The sequence below is a fragment of the Varanus komodoensis genome, unplaced genomic scaffold (genome assembly GCF_004798865.1).
Source record: "Varanus komodoensis strain SLA01 unplaced genomic scaffold, ASM479886v1 scaffold9, whole genome shotgun sequence".
Taxonomy (NCBI): Eukaryota; Metazoa; Chordata; class Lepidosauria; order Squamata; family Varanidae; genus Varanus; species Varanus komodoensis.
In genome coordinates this window covers 10,613,584-10,634,322 of record NW_025336598.1, presented here as the reverse complement: position 1 = coordinate 10,634,322, position 20,739 = coordinate 10,613,584, and the positions used below count along the sequence as shown (strand labels likewise).

Genomic DNA, 20,739 nt, shown 5'->3' with positions numbered 1-20,739 from the left:
TGTGAGCATCCAAAGGGCAGGGGGGCACAGAGTAGGTTTTGAAGAAAGGGATTGCATAGATAGGCTACATGAAACGACCTTCCCTAGTACACCAAGATGCCACTTGCACAAAGCTACTTGCTCTTACGGAGGAGACTCTTTTTACCATCCCTTAACCTGCTTGTCAACGGAACCTGGCCTCTTACTATGAGGGGCAAACACAGAGGGCCTGTTCACATGGCACAGCTGGATCAGCGGGTTATTTACCCCACAGTGAGCAGTGGTACTTGACGGGTGTGCATGGCTGCACTGTTGAATACACAACCCCCAACTGCACAGTGTTGTGTATCCTACCATCACAGATTATTTGAGGGTTAAACAACTCTTGCATGACCCCACTAATAATGGAGAGTTATATGAGGGTGGTTTATCCCTCTGATGGCTGGGCTTACAGAATATTGTGCAGCCACAATTGGGGGTTGTGTAATCACAGTGGTGGCTGCGCACACCATAGCTCACTGTAGATTGAAGGGCCCACAATGAGCCGCTTCTGTTATACTAACCAGGTCGCCATGTGACAGGCTTAATGTGGACTGGAGAACCATGAATAAGCTTTTCCTGTCCCTATAGTGGCAACCCAAAGGAGTCACCATTCTGGGGGCTTTCTGGAAATGGCCTCTGGATAGATGAGAGAGAGAGAGAGAGAGAGAGAGAGAGAGAGAGAGAGAGAGAGAGAGATGGGAAAAGAGGGTAGGGCTCCATGCCTGCCTTACCAGTCTAAAGCAGTTTCCCTGTGCTGCCCTCTGGAGTCCAGATATTTGAGACCACAGCTCCCATCAGCCACAGCCAGCATGGCCAGGGGTCTGGGTTACTAGCAGCTATAGTCCAAAATATCTACAGGATATCAGGTTGGCTTTAGGTCCATTTGCCCACAATGTGTAGTGACGTCCAGACCTTTGCTGACACAACTTTAAACCCATCTCTGCAACATGTTGGGGAAAGCTTGCTGTCCTGTCTGTACTAACCCATTCAGCCATCTTTTAAATTTGATTCACTTGCATGTTCCAGGTCCAGGAGAGTCAACCATAGCCACCTCAGAAAGCACATCTTTCTGGCACTGCCAGATTTCCGTAGCCCATTCCCTAAGGCTCCCAGGAACCACACTGTTCTTAGAGTCAGCATTTCCAAAAAGTTCCAGATTCCTACTGTTCCACACATCCTAACAGAAAAGTTTTTTCATGTCAACTGATACTACTGCAGTCTCAACCCTGTATTATTAAGTGAACAATGGCATATCCCTGCTTGGGAACTTCTTATGTAGGCAGGCAGTGCTTGGGACTAGAGAGGGTCTGCTTAGGGAAACTGCAGCACTCAAAAATCTGACAATGCCTGTGATTTAGCCAGCAGTCAAAAACGCATATACAGTACTTAAGTCAGTTCTGCTGAAGTCTCCTGGAGATTTACTTTCCCTCCAGACTGTTATTAATGTTCAAGTTTAAGCCACTCACAGAGTGGATGGATTTTTTTCTGGGTTCTTTAAAGAAGTCAGTTACCACACCATCTTTAATTCATGTTTTGCCTAAATCCCCCAACCCAGGTGATATATCATGAAATACTACAACCCCAAAGTCACACAATATCTACTTGAGAAGAATCACCGAGACTGAGGAAAAATTTCTAAATCCATGACTACCAAAAAAAATTTGAAGCTGTTTTTAAATCAACCTTGCCACTTTCGCTACAGTTATTTAAAATAACACTTGAGTGCTTTATGCAGTGCTTTTTTTGTTAAAAAAAAAAAAAAGGAGCCAGAACTCATGTCTTGGGGTCACACTTTTACACAAAAAAAGATTTTCAATTCACCAACTTTTTTTGAAATAAAGAACTTATTTACCTTTTGCACATAGCCAGTCACTCTACACACACATAAACATAATCGTCGCCACCGGCAGTAAGCACTCAGTGTGCGACCACACACACCAATCCCAAGCTGAGCAGCATCCCAAGCCGAGCAGCACCCTCACAATCAGTGCGGACACACAAGCAGCCCACAGGCACAATTTTAATGATTTTTGCCTCTGACCTGCTACGCCCAACAGGCGATTCAAAATCACTTTGTAAAATCCATTGGAAAACTCCGTCAAAAAAAGGTGCCGGAACGCTGTTCCGGTGCGTTCTATGACAAAAAAAGCTCTGGCTTTATGTCACCTGGAAAGCATAACTAAGGATAGGAAGCCAGCTGTGAGACCCAGGATAGCTATGGCAACCCTTCGCCAATGACTCCTGCTTGATCAACCATGGGACGAGCAACCACGTGGCCAAGCACCCGCTCTCTCCCAGCCCGCCTTTCGGGGGAGCTCTCTTAGTTTCTTAAGGGCTCCTGTGCAGAAAATGACAGTAGGATGGAAACCAGGCCTATCAGCAACGTCTAGTGGGGGCATTAGGACCATTGAAGGGAGACAAACACTTTTCCTGTGCACTACAACCCGAATCCTGTTAGGAGGATGTTATGTCCCACGGTTTTACAGATGAGATTAGAGACCAGTTGGTATTTTTAAGAGAAGGTTTTTTATTTCCTATAGGGACGACACTCTCCCACAAGGACGGGATGGGTGCCGCATCCTTTAGAGGGACAACGGAGTATTTATACCTTGTTACAAACAAAGGGAGAATTGTTTTTGGCAGCCTACACAAGCGAGCTGGCATGATACAGAGGCGAGACGGTTTTGCGGTTAGTCCATATTTTGATACAAAAGCGGAGCGGCTTGCAGCTAGCCTATCCTTTTAAGTTTTTACGCCTTTGATAAACCTTGCCCATTTTCTGAAGTAACACTCTGTATATGCCTGGGGCAACTGATAAGCCTCCTATTGTGCTGACCCCAATACACAACTGATAGCCTCCTGCCACACCAATCCTGCCAGGTGGGTGGGGCCCAACAGAGGAGGCACCGCTGGGGTGGTGGTGCTTGGTGCTGACGATGATGACGATAGGTTCAATGGACTCGCATCTGTAATTCACCACCTGTTTCAGCACTAAAAGGAAGGAGCCAGAGAAAGAGCACATGCAGGCTGCCAAGGACTGGGAGAAAGCATGCCGTACAAGCAGAGAGATAAGCGCAGGGTGATGAGGGAAGCCACACACAGGACTAGGAGCAGGCGTCTGTGAGTGTGCAGTCAGTGGGAAGGACAGGCAGATAGATAAGGGAAATGATCAAGCGTGAACCTGAATATTTTTCTAGATAAAATGAAAAGCATGGAAATAAGGCAACTCCATGATCCGCTTTACCACCCTTCAGAGTTCTGGATGTCTTTGATTCTTTGGAATAAATAATGTATAAACATGTTAGAGAAACTAGTACATGGATAATAAGATTATCAGTTCTTTTTATTGTTAGAGGAAGTTGTGTGTCAAATTTTATATGCTGTGTTTGAAAAACTAACCAAAAATCTGACATCTGATTCTGTCAAGTATACCAAGGTCCTGCAGATCACAATTAATCTCTTTTAAGTAAAATTTCATGGGTTTTTATCATAAGTTGGAAAACAGGCCAAGCAGATTTTTTTTTTTTTGGTGAAAATAATTGTGAAAATGTTGAGCTTCCCAGATTATTGTGCAGATATGCTTTTTAAGGTGCCCATAAACTTTTGCGCTAAACTGATTTATTTAAAGAGCAAATATTGTTTATCTCAGTGAGGGTATTTCCAGCTTAGCGTAGCTAGGCTTGCTGTCTAAAGATACTTCTATGGGCACTTATTCTTGAGTATGTCAGTCAAAGGTATTTCTGTGTGAACATGCCTAGGATGTGACTGTGAGAAAACTGCTGTGTAAAAGTCCCTTACGAAGAAGTGATCAACCAGTTTCCAGTCAGAGACTGTTACAAACAAACAGCGTTCAAGCAAAATATATGACTTTATTAGGCCCAAAACACATAACGTAGCCATTTACCAGATTTTGTGTAGATTCATTACTGTGTGGTCAGCATCGCTACATCTAGGCAAAAGTGGACAGGTGGGACTGAAAGGATTCTGAGGAGATGAAAGTGGCAGGTGACTGCAGCTTTGGCCAGCACTTTGCTTCAGGACGTGCCTGGACATTTAGAGAAACGTTTTAAAAGAAAGAGGCGAATTTAGCAGGAAAGGAGAGTGGAGGAAGAAAGTGGAGCAAACTCGGTGGCAGCAGGGAAGGTTACAAGGGGCAGCAACATGAGCAGTGGCTAGCAAGGATACGGTGTGGCTGCAGTGGCAAAGAGAAAAAGGATTTGCAGGGGAAACACAAGGTGGAAAGTGGCCAGGGTAGCACAGAAGCCCCCAGAAGGCAATTTGCCAGGTGCCTGCAGGTAGATGCACTGATGTAAGAGAAGTCCAGAGCTTCTTAAGGGTTTCTAGATTTGCTCTCACAGCTCTGGCTGAGAGGATGCCATCTACACAAATCCAGTACTGAGAGTCTGACTGAGGTTCATCTCCAAACCTAAATGGTGAATAATACAAAATGCATGAACCATGATAAGGAACTGAGTCAGGCTGCACATGTATGTTGCCTTATGAGGGCAGACCCCAGAAAAACAGCTTTAAAATAATTTAAATACATAATTTCATGAGAAGAGTGATAGTCCCCAAAAGCTTAGGCGAGAATAAATGCATGAGTTTTTAAGGTACCACAAGACTCTTTGATGTTTTAAATAAATATTTTTGATCCTGCCTGTTGTTCAGATTAACATTTATTTTTTGCATTTTATATAACCTTAATTATATTTTGCTCAGGGATAAATGTAAATAAATGGTAATGGCAACAATAACATATAGAATTAATTGACTATGATTCATCAACAAATAACAGAAACAGGGCAGAATGTAAATTTCATTTCCAGTTTTTAAAATGAGTTGCCACTCCTGTTTTCATCTAACACTAATAGTTCTGCCTTATTTTTATCTTCCCTGAGTCCTTGGGATGGGTTTACTTATTCCCTGGGATAAATGAGAGCAGACGCTTTATAGTTTTCTGGTGGGAACTTGTTAAGCCCTTCCCACTCAGGGCTAAAGTTCCAGTGGAATTAATGTCTGCACTGCTGAACCTTGACTTTTTGATATGTTTATTTTGCTGATGGTGGTGTGTAAAGGTAAGATAATGAAGAAGGACTATGGGCAGTATCCAAAAGTATCATTCTACTCCAGTGAACCTTCAATTGTGCAAATGGTTGCCTGTTACACTTGGAAGCAGAATGTGGAACAAGTTGCAAAAACACCTTATGCACAACTGCACTTGGGCAAAGGTTCTTTTCTTATCAGTAGCTCCGAACCAAGATTCTGTGAATAGCTCAGAACCAAGTACTACCCCGTTTGCACTAACAGAACGACACAGCTGGATTCCGCCCTATATTCTGCCCAGCAGACAGAAAGAGCTTCAGGCTTCATCTAGCATTGCCGCTTTCTTACAGACAGAGCAATTCAGAGTGGCGCTAATGGGAAGGAACAAGATGGATCTATCACCTTCTCCTCAGGCCTGCCATTTCATGTCAGCCAAGATGGAATTGGGGGTAAACCTGAACCTGAAAATCTAGGCCTGGGTCTCTGATGTTTCTCATGTAGACCGTGCTTGGCATAAGTGAACGTTAGTTGCCTTATTTATACTACTAAAACAATAGAGCTTTAGTTATTACCCTGGCCACCTCTTCCAGTCTTCCCACCAGGGGAGGTTTCCAAAAGAGATGGATCAAAGGAGTACACACACACTGCTGCTGAGTTCCCTCCCTTGGCCATACTTCTTATCGAACTAGTACAATGGGGCCTTCATGCCTGAGGCAGTCACGAGCCTCTGCTTGCAGGAATGTGCAATCACTTTGGCACCTTCAAGTGGAACAAGACCTTGGCTGGCCAGGCAGAGATGTTCATGAATATTAGTTCATTATGCATTATTATGATTATTATTAGCACCTACATAAATAATCAGTGTACTGATCCTGTGTTATGACTGTAATGTAATGAAGAATGCTGTCTGCATGCACCATGGTTTGAATCATGTAACCTATTCATGTTTGCCATTCTATTTGTGCTCTTGTTCGGACCATCTGTTCCTGCTGACTGGGGGTTCCCTTGCATGTGCTGTAAGTGTTCAGCTGCTGAAACCTTGGAAACCAAGCTAGTGTTTGGTGTGTTGCAGAACAACATGCTGTTTTACTGTCGCAGGACATTCAGCTGTTGGTCAAGTTTGTTTTGATCATTGCAGAACGTAAACCTGTTTTGAGCATCACCAAGACGTTAAATTAGATCAGTGTCTAGTTAATGGGACCACTGGGTGGTGTCACTGCGCAACACCCAGACTTTAGTTGGCGGCATATCATTTTCTGGGAATCAAAGGAACAGCCTCACCCATAGCCAGGGCTTGGGGTGACACAGGGTGGAGTTTTGAGAGGCTGATCACCGAGCTAATCGTTACTGTTCCCTGTCTTGACAAAGGTAGTTCTAGAGCTGCAACGGCTGATAGAGCCCTGATCTGGAGTACAGAGTGCACTGGATTCCAAAGAAACTCTTTCTACCACAGAATGCCTGATTTCAGGGCTTTCTACTTGCTTCTCTTGGTGGCGACTTTCTGTCCAGAAACAGCAAATGTTTCTGTCATGGCAGAGCCAACAAAGAGCTTCCCAACACCAGCAGCCCTCTCCTCTTTATAGCTTTTTCTGTACTCCTGTTTGAAACAATCTAAAGAGAAAGCCAATGTGGTGTAGTAGTAATTGTAGTAGTTGTAGCAGCAGCAGCTATTTATTTATTTATTTATTTTTCAATTTATATCCTGCCTTTTTCCTACAAAGGGCTCAAGGCAGCTTACATCTCCTCCTCCATCAACAACAACCCTGTGAGGTAGATTGGGCTGAGAGTCTGTGACTGGCCCGAAGTCACCTGGCTGAGCGGGGACTAGAACCCAGGTCATCTGAGTCCCAGTCCCATGTTCTTAACCACTACACCACACTGGCTCTCTGTTTCCATTTGTTTTTATTTCACTTTCCCTTAAATTAGCAGCCCAAACGTCTGTCTGCAGCCACTGAGCTTTGGTGCATGCATATATTTCACAAGAGGGATGTGCTGCTGTCCTACTTTTCTTTCTTTGTGCGATTAGCAAAACCATGTAGTAAACAACACAAGCTTTGGATGCCTCAGGAATGCCAGGGCATCTTAGAGGGGGGCAGGCACCGCTGAGAAGCGGCTAAAACAAAAATAATTATACTGATTTTGTTTATCTTCTATAAAAAAAATCGAAAACTACTGAAACCCAGCTGGGGCCTGTGTTTTAAGTTGTCTGAAAGAAAAAGGGGCAGAGGTACTAGCTATATTTTAAAGTAATGTGTAATTTAACCTTGAGAAAGAATGGAATCATGGGTAAGATTTTGGGCATCACAGGGGAGGCGCACATGGTGATGTTGCTTTCTCTGATGTAGGCTTAACAGGAAAGACATGAAAAGGCAAACCGGAGGGTGTGTTGCTTGTTGTATCAAAGAGAACAGCCCTGTACATTTGTAACAGAGCAGGGGTGGCCAACATACCTGTGCCTGAGCTGTGTTTTCAGGAAGGGAATCTGTGGAAGTGAGGCAAATGATGATGACAAAAGTTGAAAGTCTCAACTTACTGACAAATTGGAGATTAAGATATCATCAGGCCCATCTTAGAGTTTTTAAAGATCTCATTATGTAATGCTCCAAAGATCAGCCTCTGTACCAAAGAACAGGAGACTGGTAAATGTAGCATAAACAAACATGTGGACAGGAGTGGCCCAGGAGATACAGTTTACTTAGACTTCCAGGGGTTTCTGACAAAGACCCTTATCAAAGACTCCTAAGCAAACTTAGCTTGAGTCTTCTCCGACAATATGTATGAAAGGACGAGTAAAAGGAAGTGGATATGGAATTTCATTTAAACCAAACTGCCTCTAGCCTATGTTCATTGTTTTCTAAATGCAGTGCTATGTTCTTGGTGTCTACTAGCTCTGCTCTTAGTCACACAGGCAATACAACTCTTACATTACCTAGAGCCACTTGGGGTGCTCGCATGTTACAAGTGGGTGATGGGATGAACATGCCACCACTAGGCTTCTGTGGTTGGCGCCTGTGTTGGTGTGGCATGTGGAGCCACTACTTCCAGGGACATTGGTGGGCATGTTGGCCACTTCAGTCCCATTTTAATGTTTTCTAGGTCTATGTTTTTCCTTTCCTTTCCTGGGCTGAGCATACATTGAGGATGGAGGCCTTTCCACTTGCAAAAAGCCTTTGACTGTGTGGATCATGAGAATCTGTGTGCTCCTGAAAGAAATGGGGGTGCCTCAGCACTTGACTGTCCTGATGCATAGCCTGCATCATGTCAAGAAGCTACTGTTAGGGGAGCATATGGAGGGACAGAATGGTTTCCCATAAGTAAAGGTGTCAGGCAAGGGTGTATTTTATCTCCGTGCCTATTCAATCCCTATGCAGAGTGTATCATAAGGAAAGCTGGATTAGAAAAAGAGGAAGGAGTAAACATTGGCAGAAGAAAAATCACTAATTTAAGATACGCAGATAATAACATGCAGATGATGAAAGCAGCGATACATTGAAATGACTCCTGATGAATGTGAAAGAAGAAAGTGAAAAAACAGGACTGTCGCTGAACATTAAGAAAATAAAAATCTTGATTATAGAAGAATTACAGGACTTCACTGTGAGCAATGAAGAAATTTAAATTGTGTAAGATTTTACATACCTTGGCTCAGTCATCAATTCAAACGGAGACTAGCCAAAAAATTCAAAGGCAACGGAGATGGAAGAGCAGCAATGAAGGACATTTCACTGGAGACCAAAGCTAAGGTTATCCGTACTATTTTATTCCTAGTCACTGTGTATGGGCATGAAAGTTGGACAGTGAAGAACGCTGAGAGCAAGACAATTGGTACTGGAGGAGAGCTTTGTGAATACAGAAAGATGAACAAGTGGGTCCTAGATCAAATCAAGGGAGAGCTTTCTGTAGAAGCAAGAATGACAAAACTGAGGCTGTCGTACTGTGGGCACATCAGGAGAAGGCAAGACTCACTGCAGAAGACAATCATGCTAGAGAAAGTTGAAGGCAAAAGAAGAAAAGGAAGACGAACTATGAGAGGGATTGAATCCATAAAGCAAGCCATGACCTGAGATTTACAAGAGCTGAGCAGGGCTGTCATGTATAAGACGTTTTTATTCATATAGTTGCCAGAAGTTGGAGATGACTTGATGGCACATAACGACAACAGACGTTATTTAGAAGCTTCTTCGATTTCCTCAGGGTTCACTGTCATATATTTTAAGGCAGATCAGAATGGAATGTAAAAGCTACTGGTTGCTTTGGGTCAGCAGCAAGAGGACAGCATTGTCTAATATTGTGTTGAAAACATTACTTCTGTATTAAAATTATTTTCAGAGAAGGTGGAACAGGATTCCTGTGAACTAGGCACTAGTAATGCAATCCTATGCATTTTAAACAGAAAAAGTCCTAAAACATCCAGGCCAGCCAGCCACTAAAGTTGGTGGATGCTGGGATTTGTGGTTCTTTTTTATCTGCCTGAACATGCACAGCCTTGTGTCCTATATATTTCAGGCCTGTAAATCCTAACAGCAGCACTGGCTTCCACTGTTCCTGGGATCTGTACATCTCCAACCAGCTGGGTCCCCCTTCCCATCGTGCCTATGCATACAACATTCTGAGACTAGTATTTCTTAAGAGTATGACTGGGTTCATACTTCTAAGAGTACACCATGAGTTCATGGAAACCCATTATGACTAACTAGCCATGCTGGCTTGCTGTATCATTCTAATCTAGATCACTTCCCAAAGGATGGCTTGTGTTTGGACAATAAGTCACCCTAACCACCCAAGGCTTGTTTGGTGTTGAACCCCCAATGGACTGACATGCTGTCCAAGCCCGGGAGGCCAGTCCCATCATGCTTTTTGGAAAGAGGTAAGCAAGTGGCTCTGCAAAAGTGGCAAAAGTCCCTGCCTCTCTTGGCAAGCTCGCCTCTGCCCCTGTTCCACTGATGCCCAAGTAGCACTTTGAGCAACTGTCAGTGGGTTGCTGCCCTTCTCTTGAGGGGTGAGGGTCAGCAGGAATGTGTGCAATTGATTTTTTTTTCAGTCTTGCAAAGACACACAGGTGTGCACTTATGACTGCCCAAAATGTGGAGCCGTTCCTAGCCAATGTTCCAAGAAGTCTCTGCTGTCAAAGTGTAGGTAGAAATATCCATGGACGTTGCCAAGTGAGGCTGCATGCTGGTTACTTAGTGCAAATTTGACAGCTGTCAATTTAGTGAGCTGTTAATTGGAGAACAAAGTAGCAAAGGGGGGGTTGCCCTAAAGGGGGTGGCAAGTAGTGCTCCACCTTAGCAGAGTGATCCTCTAGATTTTGAGTTTTGCCCTGACAGTTCTCAGTGCCCTCCAACACTCCCCTCAATCCACAGTGCATAGGTTATTTGCAAGGTGTGTGTGTGTGACTCATCTTACAGAAATGTGAGTACACTCCATTCTAGGGAAAACTCAGACCAGCAATTCGCTGTTCATTGTTGCTGTGATGCTGCTTCTAATTGGCTCCAGCAAATTTCACAGGGTCTGGATAATAACTAACTGACACAGGGAAATACATTTCTATAAATATTTTCAACATGCTCTACAATTCAGCTTTAAGGTTTTTCCTGTTACGATGCTGGGGCTGGAACATGAGTCAGGGCCTCCCCCTTTCCATCCACCACGCTTAGTCTCGGTTAGCATTGTAATGGGAACAAATGTTAGATTTTAAAAGGCATTAATGAACACATTTGTGAATGGCTTGCTCAGGTGTGGAGACTCACCACACACTTGGAAACCTCCTGCTGCTTGTGCCTACGTGGAACTAAGAGCAGTAGGGTTGCCCAGCCAATGGCAGCTTGCATACGGGTAGTTTTCAAGTTGGTGGGTCATCCTTTCTGCAGGTCTGCCTCAGCTTCATCCTCCATCCAACTCTTAAAGCTACACACAACACATTGTCCCACAGCATGTGTATCATGAAGAAGGGTTATGTTTAATCATCTATGATCCTTCAATTCTCAAGGTTGCTTCTGCAAAACCAATATAAACAAACAGCAAAGTAAAAATCAATGAAAGGCAGAACACTGTAAAAATAGCAGCAGTGGCAGAATGAAAGCAGCAAGAGGACAAAGTCCAGTGAAAGTGGCACTGCCCTGCCAGACCTTCTTTCACCTTTTGTGACCATAAGAGAGAGGACCTCTTCAGGATGCTCATTCCTCAACATACCATTGAAAAGGTGCGACCTTTCTCTTGCCAAATACCTGATGGAACTATGCGCAGCAGGCAGAATTGAGATCTAGGCCCTCCCTAATCTTAACAAGCAGGGATAGATGATGAATGTGCTACATGCCAGGTTAAACCACTGACATCTCTATTAAAGAAGGGAAAGGGATCTAGGGTTCACACATTCAAAACAAGACATTTTCTGTAGCTTTCTGTAGTTTTGCCAGAGCAGTGAGCTAGAGGGGTTAAAAAGAAAAACTGCTATGCATGCCAATACTACAGTGACATAAAGGCATTAAAGATATAGGGAGGTGTGGGCAAAGATGGGGGTGGGGGGAACAAGCAAGTTGGGGTCTGAGGGCACAAATCAGAATGCATTCACTTGTCTGCCAGACAATCTCTGAATACGCCAACAAACCATGGGCTAAATAAACTATGGATTGGTATTGTATGCAAACTAGCATGTACTATGCAAAGAAGGGCAGGGCCTCTGTACTTTTCAAAGCTGCATAGGAGAGGGACTTTTTGGAAGGGTCACCTTACCATGCAGGGATGAGAAAAGCTTTGCTTTCCCAACTTATCTTTTCTCTGTTCTGGTTAAAGAGACAGGGGCCCCACCCTCCTTTTGCATCTGGTCACAAATAGAGCAACCCTAGTCCAGGAACTGGTCCAGAATCTGGAAATCACTAATGGTTTCAAACCTTCATGCTCTCCAGATGCAGCAGTTGAAAGTAAATTACCTTAACAATTATTCAAGGCTGGCATCTCATAGAATTATTTAAGTGAGTTTCCTGTTATTTGACAGCAGCTGTTGAATAATTAAGTAACATGCACAGACCTGGGTTAGTGATTGCTCCTTTAGGAGGATAGGTTCTGGGTAGTAATTTTCTTTGGCTAAACAAAAACAAACGGAAACAAAAAACTTAATGTAATACAGGGGAACTCGCAAGAAGTAATATGAAACTACCTCTTATGAATAAGTGTCTAATTGTAGCTACAGACAAAATGGGTTGGGATATTTGTTCAGTTCTCAGAATAAGTTGTGCTCTCTGTTTTGTTCTTGCATATTTATCTGGAATATTCCTAGCTACAACAGTAATACTCAAGATATTTTTAATAAGGCTGTCATCTTTAAATAATCCCCAGGGAGTGAACACATGCATGGCTTTTACTTTCATGTCATTTGCCTTTGCATAGCGGATGAGTAGCATGTGAAATCTTAACAGCACTAAGCCTGGGGGCTGGGAGGGATCCCAGTGCATCCTGGCAGCCTCAGCCCAAGGTCTCTTGCCATCTGGAGAGGGAGAGATCATGCACTGCTGCATCACGCCCCTTCTGCCACCCCACATCACCCCCTGCTTCCTGTCTTTCTCCCCATCACATGCCCCCCTCCCTTGCCTTTGCTGCTGCCACTGTGTCAGCCCTTCTGGTTGTGGGACTTTCATGAGACCCCAGCCAGCTGGGTCTCATGTTAGCCCCACAGCTGCTGCTTCTGACCATGCAGCAGCGAAGGTGCAGGTGCACAGTGAGGGGCGCGGGGCAGGTGGGCAGTTGCTATAGGGAGCTCTCACAGTTGCGCTCTAACTGTGACAAAGGGCCTGGCAGGAGAGTGACCAGCAAGGCTCTCCCAAGCATCTACTGGAGGTGGCAGGGCAGGGCAGGCCCTCCTGGCAAGGGTAGGGTTGCAGTTCAATGTCACACTTTTCCCACTTCACCACCAGATGTGGCCACCTCACCTTACTTCAGAGTTGGGGATGTTACACTCCTGGACACTCCATTTTCCTGCTTTGCAAACCAGGCATGCTTCCTGATAAGACTTTCTTAGTACCATCTCCCTGCCCCATCTGCAGAATTTCATGAGGGGTTCAATGTTGTCTATCATTCCCGGCCTTACAGTATTTTCCCATTTTCTTCCAACTTTTTCCAAAGGATGGATGACGTTCTTATCACCTGGTAGGACAGTATGAGCTACCAGCTTGCACTTACTAAAATTGGTTGTATGTTGCAGCATTGATCTGTGCAGGGTGGAATGGGATATTATACTAGTTCCCACTTGCAAGATTTACATGTACCCTAAAAAAGGGCAGCTGGTGCAAATATTTGGGAAAAAAGAGAACCTTACAGAACTATGCACTGGCATTTTCTGAAGCCTTCCCTCTCCTGTTACTGACAGCTTTTGAGGTGCTGGCGCTGGAGCAACCCATGTTCTGCTTCAACCAGTGAGCTCTGTTGTTGCAATGGGACCTCACATTACTGAGCCTCTCTATGCAAGGCTCAGAATCATGTGTTAATTCTCTGTATCTGTTGCCAATGGTAGTGCAGAAGTGACATTCAAACACTACACAAAGAGCATTTCATACCTGGTTCACCACTACATATCTTCTAGTTACTGTGGCATAGTAGAATACTGCAAATTCATGTAGAGAAAAGGAGGTTCTTTCACTTCTAGTTCAAGTGAGAGAATTGCCCCTGTGCAGTCAAAATGAACAAATCAACAAACAGCCAAAGGGGTGCTTTAGACATTGACATCATAAGCAGATCTCTCCTCCTGTCTTTTCCTCTCCAGCAGACTCAGATGAAACTTTTGAAGCAGAGTCTTTTTTAAAACATTAACAGATTACAAAATATTATAAATCAAAGCAGCATTCTCCTTGAGATGTGGGAGAAACACCTGTCCATGTAAAGAGCTGAACTGAGACTGAAACATCCTCTTCTTGCCTCTTCTCTCAACAGCAGCAGGCCCAAATACTTCTGAATTGGTCTCACTTTGCCTTTTGTCTTCTGAATGGGTCAAGGAGTTTGTCTTGCTAGTGTTGCCTTCCTCCATTCTCAGAGCAGGCTGCCTCTCATGCTTTGCCTGAGCATCTGCACTAGAAACTGCCAAGCTGTCTGCCCAGCTCTGCCCCTCTGACTTCTCAGAATTGGACATATCTGTCTGGGCAGCCCGTAGCATGCAAGAGCTGGGCCCCCTCTCTATAACAGAAGTGAAACTGGAGTCACAATTATGTGTAAAGAACACATAAAGGGTCATGCGTAGGAGATGACAAATGCATGATAAACAATTGTTTAGAAAAGCCCATGGTGGGTCTCATTCACACGGACTACTTGGGGTAAGTCCCATTCGGTGAACCCTGAACAAGCCCGAGTCCAGTTTTGCAGAAAGACACTTTCTATGGAGCAGCACCACGGAGAGCGCCAAGGGAAGCTGCGGATTGTGCCAGAGCTGGAGCCTTGAGTATGGTTTTCCTGTAAGAGAAACTGCTCTCTTCAGCAGTTCAGGCTGTGATCACAGGGAAATGGCTGCAGCATGATTGTGTTTTCATGGCTTCACAACAACAGGGCCTCCTCTGGACCCAGGGGAGCTGGTCCCTGGGACGTACCTGGAGAACTCAGTCTTAAGGAGTTGAGACCCTTATGATGTCCTCCTTTAACTGAGCGCTAAATCTGAAGTTCTGTCCTCTGAGGACAAGGAATCAGGATCCACAGCACCTCCTCCACAGTGTTATATACTTTCCAGAAGTTTTAGATATACATTAACTGCTACCTAAAGTATGTTTTCTGTGCAATAAATCCCGTTCATTTTGATGTTGCATGATTGCTGCATTAGAAATAAAACTATGAAATTTTTACTATGTACTAATAGGGTTCCCCCCACCTTACTTATTTTCTTTCCTTGTACATACAGGTGATATACGCTTTGAACACTAAAAATGATGAGTATGAGGCCAGTATGCAAGCTCTCAAAGAGGCCCATCAAGAAGAGATTCAGCATATTCTTGCTGAGACACAGGAAACAGTCCTCCAGTATCAGAACAAAGTAGAGGAAGCACAGGAGCTCCAGAACTACATCCAGTTCCTTGAAGAAGCTTTGAAAAAACACAGGCAGAGAAAAGAGGAGGTGTCGTCAGAAGTGACCCCATGCAAGAAACAGATAGACGAGGAGGAACTTCAGATAGAGGCCGAGCAAGCAGATGACAAGCTTTTCCAGGAAATGGCATGCACAAAGCTAAGAGTTCAGGCTTCAAACAAGATGTCAGATGGCCTTGTAAACAAGCACGTGTTATTTTCAGGAGACACACTGAATAACAAAGGGAAGTTAACTGAAATGTACAGCCTGGACATTCAGGCTGTAATTAGTGAGACTATGAACCTCAAATGGGAGAACCAGAAACTGGCAGAAGAATTTGCCAAGAAAGCAAGCCAACTTGAAACCTCTCATGAAAGAGAAAAAGAAAACTGGAGAAAGGCCATGCAGCAATCCGCCACTGATTTGTGCAGGGAATGGCAGCAAAGGGAAATGGAGCAAAGGAAAAACTATGAAGCCCAAGAAGCTGCATCACGGGAGCAGATAGGAAAACTGGAGGCTGACCTGGAGGCAAAAGGCCAGCAAATAAATGAACTGAAAAAGTATTCTCAGAAGCTAAAGGACAAGTTGCAGGTAGGATGTGAGGTGCTTAAGCCATATGCCTCTTCACTCAGTAAGTGGTGAAATCTTTGGATTGTTTTGACCTTCAGTCATCAGGTTGTTGGCAAATTTGCTACATCTATAAAAATAAGACATTTCTGACATGTGGATGGCATCTTCTAGCATCCCCAAGATGAGGCTATGCAGATAGTGTTTAGCCTCCAATTTAATGGCAATGTTTACTGTATTTGATAAAACTGAACAGCTGCCATTTACTCCTAAAGTGGTCAAATAAAATAAATGCTGTACCCGATAACCACATTACAGTGAAGCAAAGCCTGCACTCCAGCCTAGATACTGGATAGCTAAACTGGTGGGCTGATGGAGACACTAAGCTCTACGGGGGTGGGGTGGGGTCCTATTCCCCTTTCTGAAGGATGTTCTAAGGTTGTAAGAAGGGGGCAATATGTCTCTGAAGATTCTTCTTTCACTTCTTTCCTCAAGTCCCTGGAAATGAGTACAGGAAGGGAGAGGATGGTGCAAAGAAATGTTGAGCCAAGCCCAGCACCTGCAACTGGCACCCTTCTATGGTGTCATAGGAGTTCACAGGACATGCTACTCCCATTGAAAAAATTCTTATGAATTCATTGCTCTCCTTGTATTTGATGAACAAATCTTACACAAAAATGATTATAATGGAAAGATCAGTATCAACAGCCAGGTTTCTGGTAGTGGAAATTAACACTATGTGACTGAAATAGTTAACAGCTTGTCATTTGAATCCCATTTGTGAGCTAATGCAGATTGTCAAAAGAAAACAGTCATTCACTGGCAAAACTGTGGCACAGCAGGAACAGAAAAAACACAGTTTCCTATATTTTACACATTTTGCATGAAAGCTTCTTTTGCTTATGGCAGAGGTCCCATTTGGTACAAGCTCCTTTCAGTACAGAGAGTATTTATTCCCCCAGGACTATATGTAGGATGAAAGGCTGAAAAGAAAAGGTATTTCTTGGGAAGCATAACTCTGATCATTAATTAATACTTAAGGCAAAGTTATAAAATATGTATATTTGAGATCTGAGATGAGAGGAGTTAACATTTTTCCATAATTTTCCCACTGCATTTCCCCTTGGGTAGATATGAAGCAACGAAAGATGTGTGAGTGAAGGGCTCCTTATTGATGCAATTTGTTTATTATTATAAAGCAGATTGCTTTCTGACATCCACTTTGTTGACCATAATACACTGGTCCTCTCTCAACTACACTGGCTGCTTATTTGCTTCCAGGCGCAAATGAAGATGCTGATGCGTACTTGAAGCTGTAATTGGCTTGGGACCAAGACAGCCTCATCTAGTATGAACCTTTCCTGTTCAAGATCTTCTTCAAAGGCTAGTTTGCTTGGAACAAAGGATAAGGCCTTCACGGTAGAAACACTACACCTCTGGAATACCCATCCTAAGAAAATTAGACTGGCCGCTCTTTTGTTCAGTTGTGTTGTTGTGTGCCATCAACTCATCTCTGACTTAGGGCAACTATGAATAGATGTCCTCTGAAATGGCCCAGCTTTAACAGCTCTGCTCAGCAATTGTAAACTCAAGGTTCTTTTATTCTGACCTAACGGTAGCTTCTTGTCCATGATATAGGCTACACATCAAGATAAACAAGTCCTGAGGCACACCCATTTCTTTCAGAACCATCCATTGTTTCTCATGCTCCATATAGTTGAATGCTTTGCTCTATTGATATTCTTCTTTGGTAAGCTCCAGTAGCGAACATATATTCCAATATGATCTTGAGTGCCCCTTCCTTTTCAGAACTGAGCATGAACGTCAGGCATTTCTCACTCGATACAGGGTAAGCATCTTTGTTGCAACACCTTAAGCATTCTTTTGCTTGCGTGAGAGATGAGTACAAAGTCCCGTGGTTGCAGCACTCCTCCGTTCCACTCCTGCGTCGCCATTCTCGGGGAGTGGAATGTATCCTGAACACTTCCAGTTTCTGGGCCGCTGTTTGTTTTGCACATTTGTTGCATATTCCTGCTAAGATTTGAACTGATTCAGTCTCCGCAACTTGGAATAGTTCTATGGGTATCCTGTTCATATCAGGTGCCGTATTCCTTTCAAGTGCTTCCAGAACAGCTTTCGCTTCACTTTCTAATTTTGCAGCTTCTTCCTCATAGGACTCCTTTAGAAGGAGCCTGTCATCCATTTAGCTCTTCTGTATGGTTCCTCTATATATTGTTTTCACCTTCTCTTTGTTTATCCTGTTCTTCTGAAAGATCAGATGGCATGATCCACTGTTGGTCTTTCAGCATTCCTAATCCAGGTTCGAATTTCCCTTTGGAAATTCTGAAAGAGGGCTCTTGTTTTTTCTCTTTTGTTGTTATCTTCCATTTTCTTTGCACTGGCAATTGTAGCAGCTCTTTTTGTCTTTATGTGCTGCTTGCTGAAAAGTTACATTCAGGATTACAGCCATATTTCTGTCACCGTTTGCTTTTGTTTTTCTCCTGTACTTAGCAACTGTAAGTGTTTCTTCAGACAATTCACCTCAGCTTTTTCTTTTTGCTACAGGAATTTTCTTTTTGCATTCTTCCCTAAGAATGTCTGTGCTTTCCGTCCACAGTTCCCCTGGTCAGTTAAGTTCAGTAATTCAAATCTTTTCTTTAGGTGGAGTTTACATTCCTCAGGAATGTGAAGTTGTAATTTGGCACTATGTTTCTGTTAATTGTCTTTTTCAGCCGCACTCTGATTTTTCATATTAAGAGTTCATGATCATTATCACAATCTGCTCCTACTCTTATTTTGGCGGTGAAAATACAGCTTCTTCATCTTCTGCTTCCAATTACATAGTCTTTTTGATTTCTGTATTGTGCATCTGGTGATGTCCATGTGCACACTTGTCAGATTGTTTGCCTTCCAGTAAACAGATGGGTGTATGAGCCATTCTCCTGCTTTGTTTCTTACTCCTAAGCCAAATTCTCCTACGATGTTTGACTCTGCTTTGTTTCCTACTTTGCATTGCAGTACCAAGAATTACCAGAAACCTTGTTTGGGTGTGTTACCATTTTCCTCTTACATAAAAGTTTTGGATTTATTCTTCTTCAGCATCTGTTGTTGGAGTATAGCCTTGAATGATGATTCTGTTGTGAGGTTTTCTGAAAGTACTGATCAATATGATTATTAGAGCCACTCACTATCATGCAAATGTGTCCTGTCAGATTTCACCCATGCTCTTGGGAGATTCCCTGTGCTGACTACCGATGAGTCGGATTATTATGATGAGACTATTTATGACTCTAGCTGCAGTTCAAGGTCCTGAGACCCAACAGGAAATTCCGGTGGGGGAGATTAGCCGAAGAGCAAATTGGGGGAATAAGTCTACCCAGCCATGGGAGCAGGGAGGAAGGAGACATTGAAATTCATTCATTCATTCATTCATTCATTCATTCATTTATTTATTAAAACATTTTTATGCCGCCCCATTCGCCGAAGCCTCGGGGCGGCTTACAACAATAAATTAGATCCACATAAATAAAAATTAAAATATATACATTAGAATAAAAAAAAATACAGTATAAAATAAGCCGCCCTGGCCAGATAAAATTCAATAATATTAACATTTAAAATGCTGCTTAAACAAGAAGGTCTTCGCCTGCCGCCGAAAAACAAATGGGAAGTGTGAGGGAGGGAGACATTGTAATAGGAAGCCTCACTGATGGAGAGCCTCCACCCCCTGAAGCAGCAGACCCAGTCGCTTGTCATTACCATTGGAGGGAAGCCCAGTTAGGGGCACAAAGGGAGGAGTGGAGGCATGCCCCTTTTCACAGCGCCCCTCCCCTGGGGGCAAGGCACAGATGGGTTCATAAGGAGAGCTTTGGGAAATGAATGGCAAAAAGGTTTCAGTGTTCAGCCTCTGAAGAGTCTCAAAGGAAACAATAAACATCATTAGCAAGGAAACATCGGTGAGACTGATACTGTTTGTAGGAGAAGCTTGGCTCGCAACACTCTCTTTCTTCAAAGTTTGTCATTTCCAGAGTGAAATACTTTGTGTTTGTCTGATTAGAAATCTCCCTTTCTTTAGTTCACTCAAACCAACTACTGCAGTGTTTAACCATTTTATTTCTTGCTTTCCAGTTTCCAGTTTGCTTTCATTCATAATTCTCACATTCCATGTTCACGTTCCACGTGTTGTGCAGCATCAGACTTTCCTTTTGCCTCTGTGCATGTCAGCCACAACTTAGATTTAGTTTTGATCTAGTCATATCTTTAGAGACAATGCTATTTGTACTTGCTCTTTGCTTTTTCCAGTAGCTGGCCAAGTGCCTTCCAATCTGGTAGTCTCATCTTCTGGCAATATTTCTTGTTTCATTTTGGATTCTTTCATCATAGGGGTTTCAAGGGAAGAAATATTCAGGAGTTGTTTGGCATTGCCTTCTTCTGTACGGTAGTATCCAAGGTTAGCGTGAGCATCACTGCTGTTATCTATGAAAGATCCTCTGCCAGCGTCTCCAATGCCTCTGCTTCCTGGCAGATGCCCTCTAAGAGTTCCTCTGGCCTCATCACCATTCGAGAGCTCCATTCCCTTCTGCTGATGTGGCTGCTACGTCTGAAGAGGGTGAATGCATCTTGGTCTGGTGCCTTTGCTTTGACCATTCCACTTTGGGTGGCCCGAGCAGGAGACCAATCCAGTGAGACAGTCTGGCCTCTTGGCAGCATTGCTCTTGACTTCTTTGACACAAACCCCCTCACCACATTAAGATAAGCATCAGGAAGCAGTGTTTGGTTCGGGCAGGCTGCTAAAACGTGTTGCTGCACATAGATTTTTACTATTCTAAATGTAGTAATTCCACACTTGGTCTTTTAAATTTTCTCCTATTATTTTTTCTGCAGTGATCATTTTTAATTTTGTAACAGTGCAGTGCTGTGGGATTGTTGCCTGCTAGACAGGAGGCTCTGGACTTGGAGGTGTCCAAGTATCCTTTCTCCTGGTGGGCTGATGCTCTCAGGGCAGAAGAAACAGCGGATGCCATTTCCACTGCTCCATTGTCATTTTTTATTTCCTCCGATAGGCAGGCCTC

The 20,739-nt window shown here is 43.6% G+C and overlaps 1 protein-coding gene and 1 long non-coding RNA gene across 2 annotated transcripts in view; one reads left to right on the top strand and one right to left on the bottom strand.

Moving 5' to 3' along the window:
- The window catches only part of LOC123017262, a 731,707-nt gene that overhangs the window by 287,616 nt on the left and 423,352 nt on the right, over nt 1-20,739 (bottom strand). The gene's annotated exons all lie outside the window — the stretch shown is intronic.
- FAM184B (family with sequence similarity 184 member B) overlaps nt 1-20,739 on the top strand; it is a 66,974-nt gene that overhangs the window by 6,075 nt on the left and 40,160 nt on the right. The window contains exon 2 of the mRNA XM_044418504.1: nt 14,939-15,691. Coding sequence (XP_044274439.1) covers nt 14,939-15,691 — 753 coding nt within the window. The remainder of the gene's footprint in view (nt 1-14,938; nt 15,692-20,739) is intronic.